Here is a 24,403-nt window from a genome sequence, read left to right as displayed (position 1 = left end):
CATCTCTGATTTTACCTGTATGCTTCTGCCTATAAAGTGACTGACTGTGTCACGGAATCAGAATCCAATAGAAAATTAGTAGGAGACTTAAAAAGGGCTGGGAGGTCTTGGATTTCAATTCTGGACCCTCTGGCCATTTAAGATGAGGTAGAGCATGAGCAGCGAATGAAGACAACATCAGAATAAATAACAGTCTTGAGAGCCACAAATTACATTGGGAGGACAGTTAATGAGGGTGATAATGCAGACCTTAGCCTATGATGGATTAGAGGACAGCTATTAGGGGCCACATGTGTGAGATTAATGGCTTTGTTTTAAATGCACTGCAGGCTAAATATGAGTGTGTTTTGATGATATGTTAATAAATCATTATTTAAACAATAGGATAGTGAAATGCAAAAACACACGCTGAATGGAATTTCACCTCACAATTCGTGTTGCCTTTATACAGCAAAATAAATCTTTACTTTTTATTTTTTTAAATAAATATTTAAAAAAATGTTATTGATCAAATCTTTCAATAAATATTTGATAATGGTTCTAAAGAAGCAAGACAGGAATTCTCAGCTAAGTTATTGGGAGTGTATTAGAAACGTTACAGTATACCTGAACACAAGTGTGTTTCATGTAAAGTAATACTAGAATAAAATGTCACAATCCCAGTCCAGACTGTATAACTGAATAAAAAAAATCTCCTTCTCAGGGACCTACAATATGAAAACATTTGCTACTGTAGCAAAATAAGCATGTATACCAAATTTAACAGTGTAATGCAGTGATATATGTATATATATATATATATATATATATATATATATATATATATATATATATATATATATATATATATATATATGTGTGTTTATTTTATTTTATTTTTTTCAAAACAGTTCAGAAATGGTATTCACTGTTTAAAAAAATAATGCAGCAGGTATGTGAACAATTACAAAGGGCTGGCCAAGAACACTGAAATATCAAACTCTTAGGTTTACGTTCGTAAAAGTTAAGGTTCTGAAATTGATCTCTGCTGGGCTTTCATTTCACAAAAGAACGATTTGCTTATCAGGAGTCATTTTTTGCTGTGTTGAGCTGGCTAAACATTTTATTTTGTTTGTCTGTTTGTTTGTTTTGGAATTTTTATGTTGTTCATTGTAGGCTTCATTATTTCTTCAGATCAGAATATTGGTGTCACCCTTATCTTTAATTAAAATTTTAATTAGAATTTTTTTTTTAATTAGTTTGCACTTTCATTGTTATGTAATGTTACTCAAAAAAAAAAAAAAAAAAAAAAAAACATGGAACTTTAAACATTTTATTTTTAAGAGTGTATTGATGTAGTCTCAACACTTCCACAAATGTATGTTCTCATTGCTGGTCTAAATCACACACACACACACACACACACACACACACACACACACACACACACACACACACACACACACACACACACACACACACAAATAAACAGTTTACCAGCATTGGACAACATTCACAATGCGTTGTGTACTACCTGTCCATCCAGAACCTGTTGATCGGAACCTTTTTTCCCTGTATGACAAGGTTCCTCACTCAAGCCCCGGGTGTGTGATGAGCTCTGTGTTTCTTACACCGGGAGAAAAAGGTCCCCAGTTGAAGGCAGGAGAAAAAAAAAAAAAAAAAAAATCGTGACGAGAGGAGCATGAAGTTATAGACGTCTACCTGTTTCATGATGAGATCTGGAGCGCTTGCAGAAGGGCGCACGCACAGGTTCAACACATGGCACTCAGATCGATATTAAGCGGTTAACATGAAAAATTGAATATTTTACATTCTAAACCATTTTTAATAGTTACAGCGTTTTAGTTGTTTAGGACGTTTGATCGCATTCCATTAACCTCCAGATCTATACGTCTTCTCCCAGACTGAAATCGCTGCGTTATTGGATTTTTTCCCCAGCTCATCTGGTTTTGTTGGATAAAGATTTCGAGAAATGAGAATGAAGATTTTGACCCCTGTCCAAGCAGATTTTGCGATCGCCTTCAACAGATAATGTGCTTCTTGAAAGTGCATTATTCTGGGGCGCTGAATCTTCTCAGGAATTTTCAAACTTTCTCACAGGACAAGCCTCTGTCATCCCTGGACTAGCATCAAGCCTGCACTTTTTTCCCTCTTACTTTAAGGATAGTTATCTCACTATGACGATTCCACTTTCCAGAACACAACTTGCCCTCTTCTTTATTCTGCTTTGTCCAGTCAACATTATTGGGCTCTGGTGGTAAGTTCCCTATGTCCACCAACCTCCATATTTAAGTTCGTTTAGTTTTATCAGCGTGATAGTGTAATGATGATCGCATTTGAAAATATGACAAAACACGTTCCGGTTTATCGCATATTCCCTCGTTTGGAGAAATGTTTGGGCATGTTATGCATTTTTGGTGATTATCCTACAGACATACAAATAATTCCAAACTGTATTAGCTATAATAACGTGGCAGCTGATGCGCAATAAGTCTACTATAGGAACACCTTCTAAGATAAAACTAATGTTTGAACTTAAATATTGATCACGATCAACTGAACGTTTCATTAAGTAATTATTTACACATTAACTAAATACACAGATCATATTTGATAACACGTTTAAGAGATAGCCTATCCATCTTTTTGAAAATACTTTAAATATAGGTTCAAATGAATTCTATATAAATACAAATATGTATTTTTTAAATAAGCTTCAAAACTTGCTCAATTTGAAATCTATGCAGACAAATTTATTGTTGTACTATAAAAGCTGTGAAAGTTATTGCTTAACGCTTCCATAACAGATTTACTTAGGGTTAAACTGTTGTCTGTTTTGGAGGTATGGACATTGAGGGTCAGAGTTGGAATTTTAGGTGGACCTCCAGGCTGTGGGTGTCATCATAAACTACTCTTTAGCTTAACACTTTGAAATGCATGTGTTTGACAAGAGGTAGATTGTTTGAGAAGTAGAGGCAATCCAATTAATGGGACACTGCCTTTAACAAGGGAGTTGTTTATTTTCTCTAATTTTCAAATTTCCACCTCATTTGTATCCACACCAAGGTCAGAAGCTCTGCTTACACTTCTTACACACACACAGGCACACACACACACACACACACACACACACACACACACACACACACACACACACACACTCATAACTCATACACCTGGAGGTCTAACAAAGTTCGAAAAGACAATGATGCTTTCTTTGGGGCATGAAGCATGCCATCACAAATCTCTCACAAACCTGGTGCTGGGCTGTGCCAAGGGTCTCTGACAGACAGCATGCCATTCACATGCTGAGGCTGAGAGGAGATGAAACGGAGGCAGATAAACTAGCTCTCAGGACTCTGATTGTGCTCTGATCTGCTGGGCTGAGAGCTGAGTGCTTGAGGAAGTGACGGGAGAGCTCACCTCTTCTGGAGTCTTTGGGGTCATGTGCTGGCAGCCTGCCAGGAGTCTGTCCGACAGGTGTGCCTGTGCACGCGCCATACGCTCTCCTACGCTCTTTTATGTGTGTGGGGGTGTTTGAGTCGTCCACTCTGAGTCAAATCTGTATGTCCTTTCCACTCTTGCCAACAATCTGCATGTGCAAAGCTTTATCATTTTGCATATAAATTAGTGCTGTTAGTCGATTACATTTTTTGATCGCGATTAATTGCATAATTTTTCATAGTTGATCATGATTAATCGCAGATTTTGAAAGTAATACAATTTTACTCTTTATATACTATATATACTTCTTTAAATGCATAATTTCCTCCATAGGAAAGTTAACAAAACAACATGTAAAATAATACTTTATTAATATTTTCCAAACAAAGCCTTCCACAGTATAAAGATAGAAATACACTGAAATAGCACCAATTCAAGTTTTGCAAAGTCTAAGTGGGAGGTTGGCTAGCTGAAAGACCTAGTCCCACATAGGCTGCATATCCATTGCAATGGTCATTAAATCTCTTAAAACAAAAAAACTCATCCACCACAATATTAATCAGCCAACAGACTGTGGCTATCTGCTTTGCTACAGCAGTCGTGCAGCCGCATTCATGTTTCACATCAGGGCGTCAGTGCCAGTGTCAAGCGCCACTCTGAACTCCGCATTAACAGTGTCTCATTCTGCATTTTTGTGATAGTTAAGACTTGACGTGTTTCTGTGTTAATTAAATTGTGCCTTACAGAGGCTGCAAAGTACTTAATTTCTGTCACAAGTCCCATCTGGGCTTGTTTTGTATGACAAATAGCGTTAAGAGGTCCTTTTCCCATCATATGATCACTCACAAAGCTGTTGTGTGTGTCAGTGTTATGACTCCGGGCGGACACATTGTAAAGGTTCCGCCCTGGTTTATGCTTTATTAATGGTAAGTGCGTTAATCACGATTAAGAAAATTGAGCTCATTAAACTTTTTAAAATAATCACATGCATTAATGTGTTAATTCTGACAGTTCTGTGAAAAGTGACTGCAATTCTGAAATTCACCTGCACCACATCTGACTTTTGTCATTTTTTATGTTAAAATACTCTCCTATCCCAGCTTATTATGCAGAGAAAACTATAAGTAAACCATTCATAAGTTGAGTTTCCCCAAAAAGTGTAAACACTGTGGCGCTATCAAAAAAATGTATATCAAAGCATAGACTTAACCAATAATGTGAGTTTAAAGGGTTAGTTCACCCAGAAATTTAAATTCTCTGATCATTTACTCACCCTCATGCCATCCCAGATGTGTATGACTTTTTTCTTCAGCAGAACACAAATGGAGATTTTTAGAAGAGTATCTCTGCTCTGTGGGTCCATAAAATGCAAGTGAATGGTGATCAACAATTTAAAGCTCCAAAAAGCACAGACAATCGTTGTAAAAGTAATCCATATGACCTCAGTGGTTAAATGAATGTCTTCTAAAGTGAATTGATTGCTTTGGGTGAGAAACAGATAAATATTTAAGTCCTTTTTACTATAATTGATTACTTCCGGTCGCTTTCCAATGTGCAACCAGGAGAGGACTCGGTTTCCTCCACCTCTCGCTTGATGTAAGTGCATTGGCATGTTCACACAAGAAATGACGCGAAACAACCAGAAGTGCAGTTTGATATGTTTACAGAAAATGCTGTTCAGAAGCTTCATTGATTTTCCTTTCATTTGTACATGCCAGTACGTGAACCTCCGCACATCGGAGAGAGGCCGGATGAAAATAATTATCGTGAAAAGGACATAAATATTGACCTGTTTCTCACCCAAAGCGATCGTATCACTTTAGAGGACATTCATTTAAGCACTGGAGTCATACAGATTACTTATACAAGGAATGTCTGTGCTTTTTGGAGCTTTTAAAATTTGATAACCATCCACTTGCATTCTATGGACATACAGAGCTGAAATATTCTTCTAAAAATCTTTGTTTGTGTTCTCCTGAAGAAAGAAAATCATATGCATCTGGAATGGCATGAAGGTGAGTAATTGATGAGAGAATTTTCATTTTTGGGTGAACTATCCCTTTAAGGTGGGACTATCTGTTTGTCGGATCAGTGGTATTGAAAATAATGCTTATCTTCTCAATTCAGTTTGGTAACTCTAGTGGTGCAGAAATTACACACTTCAACTTTAATGTGTGTCTGATTTGTGTGTTGTGGTTTATATGCTTGCCATACCTGACCTGTGTGTGTGCGACCCTGGCATTCTTTATCACAGATCTCTTAATCCTATTAACCAGTGTATATAAGTGTGTACCAGACTACACAATGTCAGATGTTCACACAGAGTCTGGGAGAAGTGAATCTCATTTGGAGAATGGAGAGATATCCAATCAAGCAGCCTTGAGAGATGAATCAGATAACAATTCGATGACAGCTGCTTGGCCCGTCCGGCTGCACTTTTGTGTTTCACCTCCGAGCATGTGTCTGCCTCCGCTGGTCTCCAGACATTCAGGGAGAGGTTTTTTGTGCTGTTTCTCGGGTCTATCCCAGTTATGGCTCTGTCTACATGTGACAGACAGCATCGTTGTGATGGAGTTGTGCAGCGCTGAGGTTCCACTCGCTTGATTTAGTGCTGTGCTCCAAGAGGAGATTGTGCCATGGCTCGGCGCCACACACCACAGAAGTGAACCTAAGCCACTCTGTGCTGTTCCAGCCCTGTCGTGACTGACTTCATTTCCAGCATACTTGGGGGATTAAGTAGGGATGAATTTCACTCTTTCACAAAGTAAAAAAAATAAGAGACTTATCTGTAACCATGCAATTCATAATGTAACCTGAGGTCTCTACAGGCGCAGAGGACGGCGAGTCTAAAAAAAGATAAATGTGCATGAGTATGTCTGCGCTGATTATTTGGATAACTTCTCTTAATCACAGTTTCCCCCTCTGTTCCCCGTCTCTATTATCTCTCTCATACATCATGTGTGTGGCTGTTTTTGGATATTCCTGATTGCATGAGTTGGGTACATCCTTTTCAATGTTATGATTAGGCCCCATCTCTCGCTTATCACATCCAGAAGTCTCACCAGATAAAGAAGAAGGAAAGAGTGGCTTTAAATAAAGCCATGTGGATAGTGCTTGATCTAGGGCGTGTGGTCTCTCTCACTTCGTGCAGCTGCCTGGTTAGATACAGTGTTCCCTACCAAAATCCCACCATAAATCATTGTATGAGAAATGGCAAAAGTGATCTTAGAGTAGTCAGAACCATGTCCAGATCGACCCTTCTGCAGAATTGTTTCTTTGTCTTTTGTTATGTCTTTGGCCTTGGTCATGACTGGTTTCAATTAGAGCCAAGGAAAGGATGGTTCATCAGACAGAAACACATATCTTTATCTCTATTTCACCTAAACCAAACTATGACCATACATCCCAGGGCTGCTTTTGTGATATTTAAGATTTTCCTTTAACCCTTGTGCTGTGTTTACATTTTTTATCTTATATGGTGTTCCCGGTCAAAAATGACCGGCCTATAAAATGTTGCGTATAAATCTCTTGTTATGCTATATTATCACCAAATATTGGATTAGATCCTTTTGTCAACTTGTTTTCTTTCAATTAGCATAGGTTTTGCATTTCTTTTTGGAGCTTATTGATCGTAGGCCTCATTGACCTGAGCTTATGCACCTCCATTTTTGAGTGAAAAAAGCATTATTTGTGGATCATTTTGGCAATATTAAACAGAATATGAAAACATTCTGTACTATTTATCACACTAGTGTGCTTTAATGTTTAACCAGGAAGTTTGTTTTGAAATGTTTTTTTTTTTTTTTTTTTTTTTTACAAAATGGCACAAAGTCACACTTGTGGTGTTCCCGGTCAAAAATGACCAGCCTATAAAAATGTATTATAAATCTGTCATTATGCTATATTATCACTAAAAATTTGATTAGATCTTTTTGCCAACTTGTTGTCTCTCAATTAGCACAGGTTTTGTATTTCTTTTCGGAACTTAATGATCGTAGGCCTCATTGACCTGAGCTTATGCATCTCAATTGTTGAGTGAAAAAAGCATTATATGTGGATAATTTTGGCAATATTAAATAAAATATGAAAATATCCTGTACTATTTATCAAACTATTGTGCTTTAATGTTTAACCAGGAAGTTTGTTTTGAAATGCTTTTATTTTGTACAAAATGGCACAAAGTCACACTTGTGGTGTTCTGGTCAAAAATGACTGGCCATTGAAAATGAATGGGGGAGATATAAAATAAGAGATATACGCACACACAAACACACACATTTTCAAGTACACGCACAAACTCTTTTGAGTATTACATGCTTTCTTTTTCACAGAGATGAACTTTATCCTACCCTGAACTGCATCCAACATCCATTCATCTATCCAACATTACCACACACACACACACACACACACACACACAACACACACACACACACACACACACATACCAGATCTGTCTTTGCCCCACAGTGACCCCTCTCCAATAGAATCTTTCTTTGATGATCTTTCTTCCATCAAGCATTGTGTTTCAAATGCAGAGCACACATTTGCAAGGCACATGCAAAAAACTATTGTCAGTCACGTGCATGAGGACACAAAACCACCAAAAGTGTAACAAGGTGAAACCCCCCCCCCCCCAACCCCACACACACACACACATTTTTTGGGAAGTTATAATACCCTGTGTGAGCAAAGTCAGTAACTTTTAGTCCAATAGGATAATATTAACTAGCATTTTCAGGCAAAAGAAAATCCTCTTCGGGTCAAAATGACCAGAACACAACAGGAGGGTTAAAAACCAGTGCTTCGCCTTGCCCCTTTTGACAGTGAAACAGGACTTGGAAAGAGCGAGTCCTTCCAACGCTGTCTGCTTTTTTATGAGTCTACACCTCCTGTTATAAAATGTGGTTCCATTATTTGAGCTGTGATCCTGGCGCTGAGAAGCCCTCAGGTTTGCAGATAATCAGAGACTGTAGAAGAGCTGGGCGACCGCAAAGTGTTGTATCTGCATGTCTTAATCACACACCAATTTCTAAGTTAGTAATAGAGGCGTTTATAGATCACCATGGAAACCTTGACAATCGTGGTGGGCTGGTCATAGGGAGCACCAGGACTTTTTTGCAGTGGGCCGACTTACTGGCTGGCTGTGAAACCAAATAGATGCAAAGTAAATACACAATGATTTTAAAAGGGAGAAAAAGTTTTTGACAGCGTCAGCATATCCTGGCATAGGTGACATAGACAGTGTTTTCAAAAGCAGCACGGGCACCCAAACAGACTTTTATGAGAAGCTCCCTATGCTATACTTTCCTTCTTGCCAACAGCCACTTGAACCAATCCCACTTGCTGAAATATGGTTGATCAGTAGAGTCCAGTACTGTACAGGTCAATTTAATCAAGTCAGTAATACCTTTTCAAAACCTATTTTATTGAAAATATAAGTTTAAGTATAAAGGATTTGTTTGTTTGTCTCTAGGATTGCATTGCATTACATACTCATATTTTACATGACATTTACATAAATATTTGACATTAGTAGAGATTTATCACTTATTATTAAATTTATTTGTGATGCCTTTGCAATGTAAAAACAGCTATGGCATAGGTCCGGGGGCTGTTTTAGTTATAAATAATGTGAGTTCTCGCATTAAGACATGTGCCAATGTGAACGAGCTTCACATGAATGCACAATGGGCAACAAGATTTTCATTGCAAAATGACTTAAATTCTTTGTTGTTTCTTACCAAAACCTATTGTACGTCTATAAAAGACTTGGAATATGTTGCATTGACTACTTTTATTATGATTTTTTAAGCTTTATAGTGAGTTGCTATCCATTGCCATTGTATTGAAAAGACAGCCCTCAATATTCAATAAAACATCTTTTGTGCACTCAAAAAATAAAAACATTAAATTAACTTAAAATTAAGGAAAACTTTTCCACACCATTAAGTTTTTTTTTTCAACATTTTTTCAACAAAAACTTTGTTTTTGATCAAGTCTTGTTGTACGAACTTTAGTCAAAATTTGTCAGTCATCATTTTAATTAGGTTGAGGCAACTTCATTTATACTGTTTTTTTTGTTTTTTTTTCAAACAATTGTACGTTTAAAACGCAGTAAGCCTGTAGTCTCAGCAATAGGGGATGACATCTTGCCAATAAGTTTTAAGTCAAGCTTTCCAACCAGGCATGCGGGGTCCTTAAAGGAATAGTTCACCCAAAAATAACAATTTGCTGATAATTTACTCACCCTCAGGCCATCCAAGATGTATCTGAGTTTCTTTCTTCATCAAAACAGAATTTAAGACTTTTAGGATTTCATTTCAGGCCTCCTCCTCTAAACAATGCAAGTGAATGTCCTCCATTTTTTGATGGTCCAAAATGCATATTTAGGGTGCATCAAAATAATCCACACGACTCCAGTCGACAAATAAAGTTCTTCTGAATGCAAACGATTGATAATTTTTAGAAACAAAACAATATTTATATACTTTTGAACTACAAATGTTCGCTTCGGTACATCTCTGTGACGTGTGCTCATGAGAGGGATGACGTAAGCTCATTGGTAAAGTCACGCGTCACATGGAGGAGGCAGGAAGCGCGACATTGTTTACAATAGAAACCAAAACAGCCCAAAACAATTTCAAAACAATATAAAATAAAATAAAAATTAATTTCCAAATAATTATAATAATAATAAAAAAAAGTAAACAATGACATGCTTCCTGACTTCACATGACACGTGACCTTACCAACAAGCTTACGTCATCCCTCTCATGTCACAGAGATGTATAGAAGCGAACATTTGTAGTTAAAAAGTATGTAAGTATTGTTTTGTTTCTCAAAATAATTAATCGTTTGCATTCAGAAGAACTTTATTTGTCAACTGGAGTTGTGTGGATTATTTTGATGCACCCTATATATGCATTTTGGACCGTCAAAAAATGGAGTACATTCACTTGCATTGTTTAAAGGAGGAGGCCTGAAATGAAATCCTAAAAGTCTTAAATTCTGTTTTGATGAAGAAAGAAACTCAGATACATCTTGGATGGCCTGAGGGTGAGTAAATTATCAGCAAATTTTCATTTTTGGGTGAACTATTCCTTTAACATACAACACACAAACCACAATGATGGTGACACTCAACAATCATATTTTTTAAAATAGATGCACTCGCATGACATAAAACCCAAAAGGACAACAAACACAACACCACCAGTGCAAATACTGCAATAAATAAAGCAAATATTAACACATAACGGGATGTTTTAGATGTTTATAATGATCGAATATGATATAATGTATATGACGCAATAGCGAACTCGATTGCTAGCTATGCACGCCACCATATTGTTTGCATTGCAATGCAGCATGGGATTCTGAATTTGTCAAGCATAGAAGGTTTTAAAACCTAGCCAGAACGCATCTGAAGGGGGAGCCTACAAGGTTAGCATAGAATAGCATAACACAGTGGTCCCATAGACATTCTATTGGTGGTAAACTGGCAAGACAAGAGGCTGTTATTTTTGAATGGATGTCTATGAAGGAGATGCTTCATTGTGGTAATAAACTGCTTTTGTTTGGAAACAGTTAATCACTTAATGAACTGACCTCCTGTCCGCTAATCTTCAGTATGTTTTAAACTAAACAATTCTTTTTGCAGTGAACTATGTGTGGAGTTTACTACGATAAAATTGTTGTTTTATAAGGGAAGTCATGGATGATTTTCCGACAGGTAGGGGTCAGTTTACGGCTCTCCCTATTCATTTGTGTGGTATCTGCAAACATTGACTTACTGTCGTAACACGCAAGTTGACCATAACGCTCTCTCCTATGGTAAAAGCGCGGAGGTTGTTCTTTTTTTTGCACCGGAAGTGGTGAGACTGAGTGACGGACAGAATAGGAAAAGGCTCGAGTGGAGAAACATGGCCGCATCGCTGCATCAAAACAGTCAGCTCCGATGGTGTTGAATACTATTTGAGCAGCTGGTTCATTATGACAACCGCTTCAGTCCCTTTGCTGGTAAACAGTATCCCGAATGCAGATCAAACGCCTCTAAGCCCAGCCTAGTGTAATCACACTAGTTTGATCATACATGCGAAAGGGTTAAGTTGTCCCAACGCAAATGGATGAAGTAACCTTCCATTTTACAAATTTAAATGGATAGCACACAATGAAATTAAGCTGTGACAAAAATATTCCAAGTATTGTGTTATATTAGCTCATTTAAGAGCAAACATTCTTTTTTTTTTAGTGTATTTTCCATAAGAAAGAAATTCATATGGGATTGTAACAACATGAGTGTGAGTATATTATGACAGAATTTTTCATTTTTGGGTGAACTATTCCTTTACCTTATTAATAGTTAAACTTCTATCATCTTCTGCTCTTGCAAAACGTTGCAAAATGTCCATTATTCATATCTCCTTTAGCACATGTGAGCATATATCCCATCAAAACACACTGCTCTCAGTGTATTAAGTCCTCTGTTGAGTGGTCGTATGTAAATGAAATATTAGGTATATCAAGATGGGATGCATCACTTGTAAAATCTGTTATCTCCCCTCTCATATTTCTTATCGGACCGCCATGGAAGGCGACTGGAAAGAGCGTTGGTTTGACGTTTTAAAACAATAACATTCTGCACGGCAGATGAATGTTATTAGTCTGAAAGATTAGCCTTGACAGGGGTGAATGAAAAGCAATGAGGTATTCTTACAAAGCTCTGCTTCCCCAGACGGCAACGTGATGATAAAAACTGACTTCAGCTGCACGGATCACAGCCGCTGAACTCCACTTCGATATAGTCAGAGTTATTAAATCGAAAGAACTGGAGGACTGTGGCATTCTCACATTGCGTCATAGCGGCTGTCATGGGAAGCTCTAGCAGCGCACTCCACACTTTGGACCTGAGGCCTCTTCTCCCATTAGCAGTTGAAATAAACAATTTATTCAGTGTAAACACACGTCTGTCATCGCGTTTGATGAAACCCAGCAATTAAGATGTATCTTTTTTTCATTTATAAGTTATCTGTATTTGTTCAAAGGGGTAATGCGTTTACTGCTGACATTATAGTGTGTCTGACTCTAGTAGTTGTCTTTTTCTGTATATTTTCTTTGTCATCTGCAAGGAACAATGAGTGCGCCTAAAACCCCGAAAAGCCCCTAAATGAATGAGGATTTGCTCAGACCTTAACGTGAACCTTGCAGTAAAGAAATGGAACATTAAATTTATAATGCTCTACATCATTTAAAGTGGTTTGTGTGTCATGCAGTTTTAAAAGATAACTGCACTTTATCTTGTGATACCTTGTGTAGTTCAGATGAGTCATCTGATGAAGCATTTCGTTTTGTCCGTTTTAGGGCAGTGGGGAGTCCGTTGGTCATGGACCCAAATAGCATCTGCAGGAAGACAAAACGTCTAGCAGGCAAGCAGGCCGAGCTATGCCAGACGCAGCCGGAGATTGTCAACGAAGTTGCCAAAGGTGCTAAGCTGGGTGTGCGAGAATGCCAATACCAGTTCCGCTTTCGACGCTGGAACTGTACCAGCCAGAACAAGCACTTTGGCAAAATCCTCCAGCAAGGTGAGTGTATGTTCTCACAGAGTGAATTAATTCACCTCTCCCTCAACAAACTTAATCTATCTTAGTCTCGATTATGGGTCAGCAGTGCCTCTCTGAGGGCATGAACTCTGGCTCTGAGACCAAGAGACCTGTGCCCTCATTCCGAGATGTTTGATCCAAGTTCAAGAGAGAACAAGGACAGCTGTTGTAGCTGAGTCAGATTTTTTGTTTTTTACTTCAGAGCCTTTCTTCTGTTAAATTGCTTTCTAAAATGCTCCCCAAATTGCCTTGCATAATCATTGATCAGCCACATTTTTCAGCCCTTTGAAGAGGAAAAACTAATGTAGCCTTCTCACACCCCACCCCCACCCCAAAAATCTCAATCAGTAGAGGCCATTATTTTACCCCACAACAGTGGCGTTGATGCAAAAGTGGCTGTCATTATGTAATATTTTGTAAAAAATAATTCTTCTAAAGATCTGACAAAGAGTCAGAGAGTCAGATCACATTTAAAAACACTATTCTTAATACAGATTTTACAAACAGCTTTTTTTTTTTTTCCTTTTTTTTTTTTTTTTGTCTTTCTATGGTATACATTAGAAAAAACAATGTAGATTAGTAGGTTGTGAATTTGATCAGTTTTGTTAGTTTGACAGGTTCTGGTCAATTTTGACAGGCATACTGGTCAATTTTTAACACAAAGAGAATTCCAGAGAGGATGTTTTTTTTTTTTTTTTTTTTTTTGGTGCATGTTCTTTTTTCCCTAATCACAGTGAAATTTGAATGTGTATATATATGCCCAAATATATGAACTATTGTGTTTATATGTTCATGGCCATACTATATCAGATTTCTGTGTGGGAAGGCATATGGAATGGCCTTTAAGGATGCTGTAAGCGATGTTAGCCATTCTAGAACTTCCAAAGGACTTAGCCGTTGAATTAGACACACCCCTTCTTTCCAAAGACGCGCATACACACAGATACACTTGGAGACTGTTATAATCAGAGATGGAGCTGGAGAGCATCACAATTTCACAGAATAGAAAAATAAATATGCAATTTGATGTCAGCAAACCCAAACAGTTACACTGACCTTGTACAGTTACTAGGACGCTAGTTGTTAACAGCAACGAGCAAAACAGCGTTCTTACGCGACAAAGGGAAACTCTCAGATTGACGTTCTTATCTTCCTTTTGCCCATATATGGGCTGCTCTGTGAATGTGTGGAATGATTGACAGGTAGAAAGTGCTTCAAAGTCTTCTGATTGGCTAAACAAATAATTTGTTTTTTCCAGCTGTTTAAAAAGACTAGCCCTTACAGAGACAGGTGTGATATTTAATGGCGTCTATTTCAGTTATATCTAACTCAGGTAATAGGGATATTTTCATTAAAAAAAAAAGAAAAGAAAAAAAATTCACTTACAGCACCTTTAACTTACACTATTAACAGGCTAGTCTTGCGTTGCCAGACCTATGACTGCGGCAAAGGTCTGGGCTCTATAGCAGCTTCAGTTGGCCAAGAACCACCCATTTAGACAGGAAAGCCATCTAACTGACATGCTAAGCGACCAATCACAGTTTTTTTTTTTTTCATTACGGGGTGTTTAGGGGCAGGGTTATTTGGGATGTTATTGGAGATATTGGAGATGGGGAAAAAAATTAAAAATTACATAATGGCGCGCAAGTCTCCATATGTGATTGCACAGAAAACACATAGCAGAAATAGCAGAAATACAGTATATCACAGAAAATGCAGCAGAATATGCAGCTCTGCTCATGGATGTCCACTTCACTTTTTGCTACATGCCTCAAACAAAACTCTAAATATCTTTATAAGATTTGTTGTCACTAACCTGGCAAACTTGAGGTATAAAACAGCAATAATGTCATTCAGGAAGACAGTTTTGGATGCGTAGCCAACATAAAGAATCCAATCCAATCCAAATAATTTAAATTTAATTTAATGTAAATTATATTAATCTAAATTAATCGCAATTACAAATTCAAGGGAAATAAATGATAATAATGATTTTTGTCATAATTGTTCAGCCCTAGTACAATAATACTTACTAATTGTTTGCTTCTATCCCATACTAGTATGTGGTTTAGTCATCACCAGGGAAAGCTATCTGAAGTGATTTAGTTATTTTTGGGGCTACTAGCTAGCTAGTTTGCTCAATAAAACACTTGTAGTTATTCATTTTTAACTAGTTAGGTTTTTTTTATATCTATTTCAGTTGTTCTGTTTGCTATGAGTGAAATACAACCTGTTTTAATGTCACTTGGTGGCCGAAGTAGAGAAGAGCAGCAGTCAGTCAGGTGAGGATGAGCAAACAGCTGGGAAGGGACCAGAAGCTGACTCTCATAAACTTGGATGATCCGCATTTAATTTTATTCTTTAGAAGCCTGATACTTCATAAATGATCAAAAATAGATCTATTTTATACAATTTTGATTATTTCTGTATAAACTTGTTTGTCTTGCTTGCTGTGTTTACATATTGCCTGATGTCACAATTAAAGCCCATCCTACATAATCTGAGGATTTCTTTTTTTTTTCTTTTTTTTTAGTTGTTTTATTTTGAATAACATTAATATGTAAACAGGATATATACAGTATAAATTCACATTATAAAGATTTTTCATTTACTGTAATATTTATTGTTATATAGCCTAGGAGTAATGAAAGTAACATCATGTACTTTTAGCTTAATTGTTTTTAACTCAGTTGGGTTTAAATTTAATTCACACAGGTATTAACTGCTGGAATGTCAAATGTTTAGGTATTTTTAGGCTTAATATTGTCAGATTAAATGGTGCCGATTGGAATAAGTAGTGTTGCATGAAGCTGAACACACTTTATAGGCCGTAAAATCTGGTTCCGGAAGTAAAAATCCCATTCATTTTTCTCCATAGACGAATAGATTTTTATAAATAACTTAATAAATCTTTAAAAACAGATGTACCATGAGCTCCCAGTTTGTTTATTGATAGTATATTCCCCTGTTGAATCCATCAGTCCACGTTATTTCAACTTCATTGTTTAAATACCATGTTTAATTGAAGAACAACACTACCCATGGTCCAGCAGAGAAAGATCCACCAATTAGAGAACACCAGCCAAAAAAAGCCCACTAAACATTGCCACATCACTGCATCAAAACAGCGTGCTCCTATGGTAATGGCTTTAAACTTTTATTTAGTGATTGTTTGAATGTATGTAGCATAAAAATAATGATATTGTGATGTTGATAAGGCTATCTGAGCAGCTGGTTCATTATGACAACCGCTTCTCTCTCTCTGCAGGTAAACAGCAGCAAGAATGCACATCGCACTGGTTTGCTCGTACGCCTCTAAGCCCAGAATAGAGTAATCATACCGGTTTGATCGTACGTGCGAAAGGGTTCATTTGATTATGTCATTGGCAATGATTCACGGAATTGTATTTCATTCCCTCACTACACAGTCATGTACTTTTGTCTTTTTGTCTGATTTTCAAATAGTTTTTTGTTTCAAATTAAAGTTTGTATTGTTGTGATTCACCTCAGAGCTGGTTGGTTTGGTTCATGGCTTACAACTCTTTTATGAAGGATTTTAAGTAAAGCCTATGGAAAAAATTAATGGGAAAAGTACTTCCAGGGTGCATCTCATTTCTTAAATTGTGCAACCTCGTTTCCTTTCCTTGCTTCCTTTCTTCGTTTCCTAGCTCCACCCTCTTAGGAAACGAGTAAAGGATGGAAGAAAAGGAAACGATGACATAGAAATTGAAGCCAGATGTGTTTGTAAAATGGACTGTCCTGCTCACTCACGCATCACTTCGAAGCACTATTTCTGCGCAGCTGCAGTACTTCAGTGTGCTTGCCATTATGTTATTGAAATTGTATTTATTGATAAATCCATAATAAATCCAAATAATTTATTATGACAGTTTATTGTGTCAATTATGGTTTATTTAAACTGTAAGGGTGAAATTTGAATTAAAACTGCTATGTGAGATGTGAAGAGGGAGGAGAATGTATGCGTGTGTCAGGTACTTCGACCAAAAAATTCTTCTGCATAGGATGCTCCGGTGCTTCCACGCTCAAGTATCCTCGAGAAGCTTCCTCTGTCCTTGATGCTCGCCTCCTCGCAGTGCGTTTAGAGAATTGATACGTCCTTAATGATTGATCGGTTTCCAGGTCACGGACTCGAGGACAGAGGAGCGAGGAAACAAGGATGCACAATTTAAGAAATGAGAAGCACCCCCAGAACCCAGATGGCTGAAAAATGGGAGGGTGCTATTGTGCTCTAAAGTGCAATGTAATCAGGTCACATGACAAGCAAAGTGAGATCATATGATAACAATGTAGCATAGCACTGTTTGAAATGTTTAGTTTGCCCATTGTTTGCCTTATTAGTTAAAAATGTTTTTTGTCAGTATACAATTCATACTTCGCAGTATGCAATAAGTAGTAAGCTAGTATTCCATTCCAAACAATGTCATGCTGTGCTGTATCAAACATTGTTTTATTGGTTGTCACCAGAAGAGGGCACTATATTTTCTCCCCAATCTCTGCCCTATGCCACCAGAGTGTGACATTGAGATGGTCAGTAAAACGTTGTGCCTAATTTTACTAGTTTATATATGCCCACACTAGTATATATATATGCCCATATTACAGTGATGTAGAGAGATGCAGGCTTTTCATATCCAGGTCTGGAGCTTACTGAGTTCATGAATTGGCCTCCAGTGTGGACGTGTTCACACACGGATTGCAATATGATTCCTCTCTGTCTGCATCGGCCCAGCTCAGAATGAGCACAGGAGACAAAATGGAAATTAATCATAAATTCTTGGGTGTCTATAGGTGAGGCTTAAGTGCTCTTCTGTTTTCAAGCTTTTACCACAATTACCATTCAACTCTGCTGTAATGACCACGTGTCAAAGCTGAGAGCTCTGCTAAGGCAGGTTCACTTCCTGTACTGTGCAATAGGTTTGTACAAAGTGTCTCACATATTTCTTTCATTGCTAAATAACTGGGGGCTATTGTCTTCCCCTATACAAACAAGTACACCAAAGCTTGTTTTCTTGGCCCAAGGGAGCGGCCTTCGAATGCCAGGATTTGCTGGAAATGCTGTCGGCTACTCTTACATGTTGTCTCTGAAGTTGTAATGAAGTCCTTAAAACTGTACTGATACAATATGTGGTTCCAATTAGAAACCCCAGAAATTATTGAGCCGTGTGCACAATTTGCCCTGTCACTTCAGGAATGCGCCTCATAATTTTTGCCATCAAGACCTCTTGTTTCTGTCAATGTTGATCAGTGTTGGGGGATTGTGTATTGTGTGGTGTAAAGAGGTTACTGACATTTTTCCTTGGGTTCAGGTATTGGAATGTCAACAAGCATGTACCCGTACTCAAGTTGAAAGTCAAATTATAGCATGAATGGTGTCAATAAGTTAATAATAACCAATCACTGATGAGTTGGGTCTTCATGAATATATCATAGTGTATATTCTTCTGTAATGAATCAGGCCTCCTCATCTGTTGCTGTCAGAAATATCCTCCTTGTTTCTTCACATTTGTTCAGCAGATGTGTTTGGTATCTTCAGTATTCTGATAGTAGTGATCGAGACCTCACATTTGAACTCAGTATCTCTTTTCCAAAACCTATTTAGCTGCCTTACTGGCTGCTTCCTACATGCAGCTGCATTTTACAGTTATGTCTACACTATTACATTTTTGGTTGTAAACACATTTATTTTTCTACATTTACACCTCTCATCCACATTGGAATGACATTTTCCAGCACCAAAAATGGAGACTTTCGAAAACGCTCTCTAGTTCCGCATACTTTGGAAAAAGATGACATTAGGGAACTGAAAATGAAGTTTTCAAACTAAAAACAGATTATTGTGAACGTGGCCTCATGCAGTAGCATAACCATCATGGAAACTCATAAGTGCTGAATTCATTTCATTTGAAATGCTCTACATAGACAGCAACTGCACACGCCACACAGATAGCACTTTGCACGACTGTACTCTTACAATGGGTTTCAATAGAGTTTAACATTAGCATGTTGCTAAGCTAACATTATTTATAATCAACATTTCTCTTGCTTCATTCACCATTTTGGATTATGTGCGAAACTGATGTAGAATTTAACCAAAATAGCAGGCAGCAAGTTGCCTTCTGTTTGGAACAGGCTTCATCTGATGCAGGCCTATGATGCCTCCGTAGGCAGCTCACTACATTTTAGAACAGCGCTAATGTGTAAGAATGTGTGTGTTCAATAGAAAGAGATAGGGATAAAGATGGAATTAAAGAGAGAAATATAAAAAGGTAAGATTGTGTCAGATAACACAATGCGTCTCCAAGCCTGGAGGCACACCATTTTTGCGAGCATTAAGATTATTAGCTCTCTTATTTATTTTTTCTCTCTTATTTTAATCCTGTTTCACATAATGTATATGCTACAATCCTAACACTACAAAAAACACACACTGTAATATGGCATTATTTAGTCCTAGTTCCAGAACATTCTATTTTCAACCCCACTGTTCAAACAGGTCAGGGGCCAGTCTTCACAGCGTGAAGGACTGTATGAATATGTGTTATTATTTAAAGGGGCAGCCAGCCCTGATGTATCAGATCTCTTTTGCTTGCAAGAGTAACTATGTTGTACATACAGTATCTGAGAATTACTCACGCTATCCATGAGCATGTGTGTGTTTGTGTGGTTGCCTTCAGTTAATAAAAGTGGATTGCAGGTATGCAACAAGATCTGTGCAGCATTAGAGATTGTCTCAACCCACTCTGCATGCAGGCAGCACATGGTGGCAAAATAAATCAGTCAAAATTATTCCCACCTGTCAGCTCTGGTGGAGCCACTGGAGGGGCCCTGCCTTCTCATCTCTTTTCATCCTGCAGCCCCATGCTTCATTGACTCAAAGATTGAGTATTAAAAAAAAATATTTGCAAATTCACAGAAGCCCCTTTTGGCATTAGCCTAAGTTCTCACTCTCTTTCCCAGGCAGGCCTGGGCATAGACAGCTGCACAAAATTTGTTTGGAATTTGTGTCTTGGAGGAAAAAAATAAGAGAGGGAGGTGAAATCAAGTGAATTTTCACACTCTGTCTGTCATGACAGCCTCTGTCTTATGAATGTATTGGATTGGATTAAAATGGGATCCAAAGGGGCGAATTTTGTCCGCCTAGTAGTTCAAATGTATGATGATACAGTCACTGTTTACAACACATCATCTGATCATGATAGGTCTGACTTGGTATGCATGTTTACTTGATAAAATCATCACCCACTTATTAATGAATTCCATGTGTAATGTCGTAATCAGGTGCGATGCAGTACAACCACAAGTGATAAATCCTATTTTCTCCATGATAATTAGAGTTTTTGGACAGTCACTTGGTTTCTATTTCTGTCTAGTCACGGTGGGAAGCCCCACTCATAGCGCATTCTTCATTACATATCTGTATATTAAAAGGTGAAATGTGTAATTTTCTCTATGTAAAAATGTTCTCCTATCCCAGCTGAATTTGCAGAGAAAACTATAAATAATCTATTGGTTGGTTCACTTCCCCGAAACCCTTGCAAAAATCAAGTCTTCATGTCAGCTTGTGGCAAATTGTCCATTTGTGCCAAAGGTTTGCTGCAGATTCACCAATATTGGTAAAGAGCTGCAAACTTCTGGCAAACATCTGCGGTGAATCACAAGCTCATTTGCATGTGAAAATAATAGTGGCAAATTTGCTGCAAATTTGTGACAAGTTTGTGGCTGGTTTGCCAGATCTCTAGATTTTTTTTAAGGGAAGTGTTAAGACTGTGTTGCTATCAAAACATTGCCCTGTTTGTTTAAGCATCCCAACCAACCTGACATATCAACATGCACTTAATCTATGTTGTAAGTTTTGGGACAGTTTATGTGTTTGTCCGTTCAGTGGAGGATGGGGACTGATGGGGCGCAAAAACAGGGTGTGCAATACACAATATGCAATGCCAGTGGGCACCAAATCCCCTCCACCCTTATTCATCAGACAGCAAAATTATCAAGGAGGCACCAATGTTGATAATGCATATTCCCCATAAATGGGTAGTTGCGCCCCTGCCAGTTTGAAAACAGTAATTCTTTTTTCTATTCCGTTTGATGTTGCTAGAGGTGCAGAATTACATCACCTTTAAACATCAAACATGTTCTGATTGGCTGTGATTTTGCCACGTTAAGGCTCTAATATACTTCCGGAGAAGTTCCTCTTCATTCTTCGTTTAGGGTTAAAAGAAGTTTGAAACAGTCAAGCAACCTGCCATACTGCTGTGGGGGTGTTTTGAAATACATTTAAATACGAGGACGCTCAATGACTTTATGCTTCATTCTATGAGTAGAGTTCACACTAGATCAGTAAAAGATGCTTTTTTAACCACTTGATGATGATTTAAAGTAATACATATGCGGTAGAAAATGCACAATTTGTCTTGTTTGCACTCTGAATTCATGACACTAATGCACTAACGTGCTATATGTGGCCATTATATGCACCGATTACACTCTGTTATTGCATTTATGATGACACGGATTAGGGATGTGCCCAAAGCCGAAAACCCTATTCGGAAAGGCACAAATAATGACTTCAAAATGAATTACAGATTCATCCAAATAATATAAAAAAATATTAATTTGACTGATAATCCAAGAAACACAAGCATAAAGCAACATAAAAAAAATTAACATTCTAAATTACAACAAATTTATGAATCTGTGCAGCCAATATTTCAAAAGTGTAAACATTATGGATGAAAATGTGCACGTTGTGATTTCAGATCGAATGGCCGTGGTCTTGACGCCGTTTGCGGTCACTGTAAATTGTTCACGTCTGGAGCTTGTCAAGTGTAATATTAACTAAGATACGACATCATGTACACTTTCCACTTCTTGAAATGTCCATGTTAATATATCACATGATTCAGACGTGATTCCCATGTATTTATTTATAGCCTAAACCTGAGCACGATGTTAAATTCCTGACCTGATGTGATGATTTCATGTCAGATCTCATCTAGCCGTCTCTTAAAGTTGACCACATTTATATTCACATCAGCAATTAAGGTAATTATCTGACTTTATTCCAAAAAAAAGTTAAAATGCTCCATAAATGTTTAAATGCTCCATATAGTATTCATCTCTTCAGAATATTCCTACTTATGTAAAACAAAGAAACTCTTTTTTTTGTCTTTTTTCTTCTTGTTCTTCTTTAAACTGTGTTAAATTTGAGAATGTTAAGTGCTCTTGAGCTCTGAAAAGGCACTGTATAAATTTAAATTTATTGTTATTATTATTATTATTATTATTATTATTATTATTATTATTATTATTATATTATTACTATTATTTAACTCAATAATGGTGCCCTATCAAAAATTCTTGATAGACTTATGGGACTTTCACCTGTTTCTAGGCAATATTGATTTATTAAATTTCATTAATGCTTGAATTTGTATTTATTATTCACTACAAAATGTGTGCTTGACATTTCACATTTTTCTTGACACCTCCTGCCTCCAGAGTAATGCTGTTATACATGAACAGATGAACAAAAATTCTGTTTCAGGCAGATATTAATATCTGAAATACCAGGAGAAACCAAAGTTAACAACATATTCCACAGTTAATGTAACCTACAAATTCAGCTTCATCTGGTAAGAAAAAACATTAAATTATTATTTAATTAAATAATAATTGTAAAATAATAATAATAATAATAATAATTATTATTATTATTATTATTATTATTATTAGGCTATTATTAGGAAAAGGCATACACAAGGCATATTTTATTAATAGAAACATAAGAGTAATAATTAAAAATGTGCGTTTCATTTAGTTTTAATGCACTTCCGGTTTAAGCACCGCCCACACACGGTTCTATCCAAATACAGAGGCAGATACAGATAATTTTGTCATATGAACAAATTCAAATACAGATACAGATAATGGCTTTGCTTCACACCTCTAACACTGATACAACTGCAGAGATGGATGTATTAAAGAGTGTTGATGGGAAGACTACAGACAAATGAATGATGATAGGCATATCTTACTATGGACAGATGTGTGAATGGGTTTTACTGCAGAAGGCACATGATTGAAGCAACTTATAAAATAAAAGAGTGAATGGGCACTTAAGAGTATTTAACCTTTTCACACGAGTTTCTTCTGTACTGACGGATCTCCCAGCATGAGTTCTTTAATGCACCCTGTAATTAAAATAAATCTTACCTTACACTTCACAGCAGATGCACTGGAGGACAGATTATATCACAACGGGTGCACTGAAGGTCAGATTATATATTATCAAACATATAATGTGGTTTATAGATGTTTATAATGATTGATTATGATAGATAAGTTGCGATCACAAATGTGCTTTCCGGTGTTATGGTTCAACTGGTTTTCATGTTATCTGGTGACCTTTTTCCGTTTTACACCAGATGTGAACGACTGGCCGCAGATTAATTGATTCTGAAAATCATGCTCCTGACTCAATATTTTACTCTCCATTAAATGCAAACTTACTACATGATGCTGGCATCATTGTACAGATTAAAATAAGTGGTATTATTAGATCATACAGCAGAAGTACGCAAGAATAAATAAATAACCGAGGTAGGAGATTCGAACTCGGCCATCAGTAATATGATCAGCTCAACTCTGTAGCGCACTATTCATTTAAGCTACTAGACAGCAACAATTTAAGAGGGCATCTTTGTATTCACATGACTCATGAGTGTGTGTGTTCGGTGTGAAATGGTGCATATAATTCAGCAGTGTCCATGTTAATTTGATGGTCTTGTCCGAATATGACATTTTCATTTTCTCATCGAAATGCTGCACCCAAATATTATTTATTATATCATAAAATTAATCCGTAACTAAATGAACAAACTTCCAACATTAATAAAGCCACACTGAGTTTGTTTGTTATTAGTGTGGACATATGCTCAGTAGGCTTAGGTCTAAATAGTGACATTAATGTAGATAAATATCATAAGATCAGAAAACAAGTTGCCAAAATTACCCATTGTTGCTCATTGTCATTTTAATATTTGATGAAATGGTTTGTCATGTTGGTATGCAATAGGTTATTGTGTCTAATAGTGTAACTAACTGTACCAGACTGCAGACTACCAGACTATAACTATTTGTTCAAACTGCAAAAAGAGGGGTTGATTAATTTTTTACTCGGATGACCTTTCAAAGCTCTGAAGGGCTTGTGGTGAACGTTCTATACATGAGCAGTGGGTAAGTAAAAGTGAGTATGTCGATATTTATGTCTGAATATAGTTATAGATATAGATTGTTGTTCATTCAATTACTAACTGATTTTATGTTATCGCATA

The 24,403-nt window shown here is 37.0% G+C and overlaps 1 protein-coding gene across 2 annotated transcripts in view; it reads left to right on the top strand.

The window, feature by feature from the left end:
- The first annotated feature begins 1,738 nt into the window (after nt 1-1,738).
- Nucleotides 1,739-24,403, top strand: part of LOC127447195 (protein Wnt-6-like) — a 41,423-nt gene continuing 18,758 nt past the window's right edge. For both annotated transcript variants that reach the window (XM_051708848.1, XM_051708847.1), the window contains exons 1-2: nt 1,739-2,257; nt 12,808-13,028. In XM_051708848.1, the coding sequence (XP_051564808.1) occupies nt 2,178-2,257; nt 12,808-13,028 (301 nt within the window). In that variant the 5' untranslated portion in view covers nt 1,739-2,177. The remainder of the gene's footprint in view (nt 2,258-12,807; nt 13,029-24,403) is intronic.

Source organism: Myxocyprinus asiaticus, chromosome 10 (genome assembly GCF_019703515.2).
Source record: "Myxocyprinus asiaticus isolate MX2 ecotype Aquarium Trade chromosome 10, UBuf_Myxa_2, whole genome shotgun sequence".
In the NCBI taxonomy this organism is placed as follows: Eukaryota; Metazoa; Chordata; class Actinopteri; order Cypriniformes; family Catostomidae; genus Myxocyprinus; species Myxocyprinus asiaticus.
The sequence above is the reverse complement of the archived record's forward strand: the minus strand, read 5'-3'. Positions and strand labels throughout refer to the sequence as shown.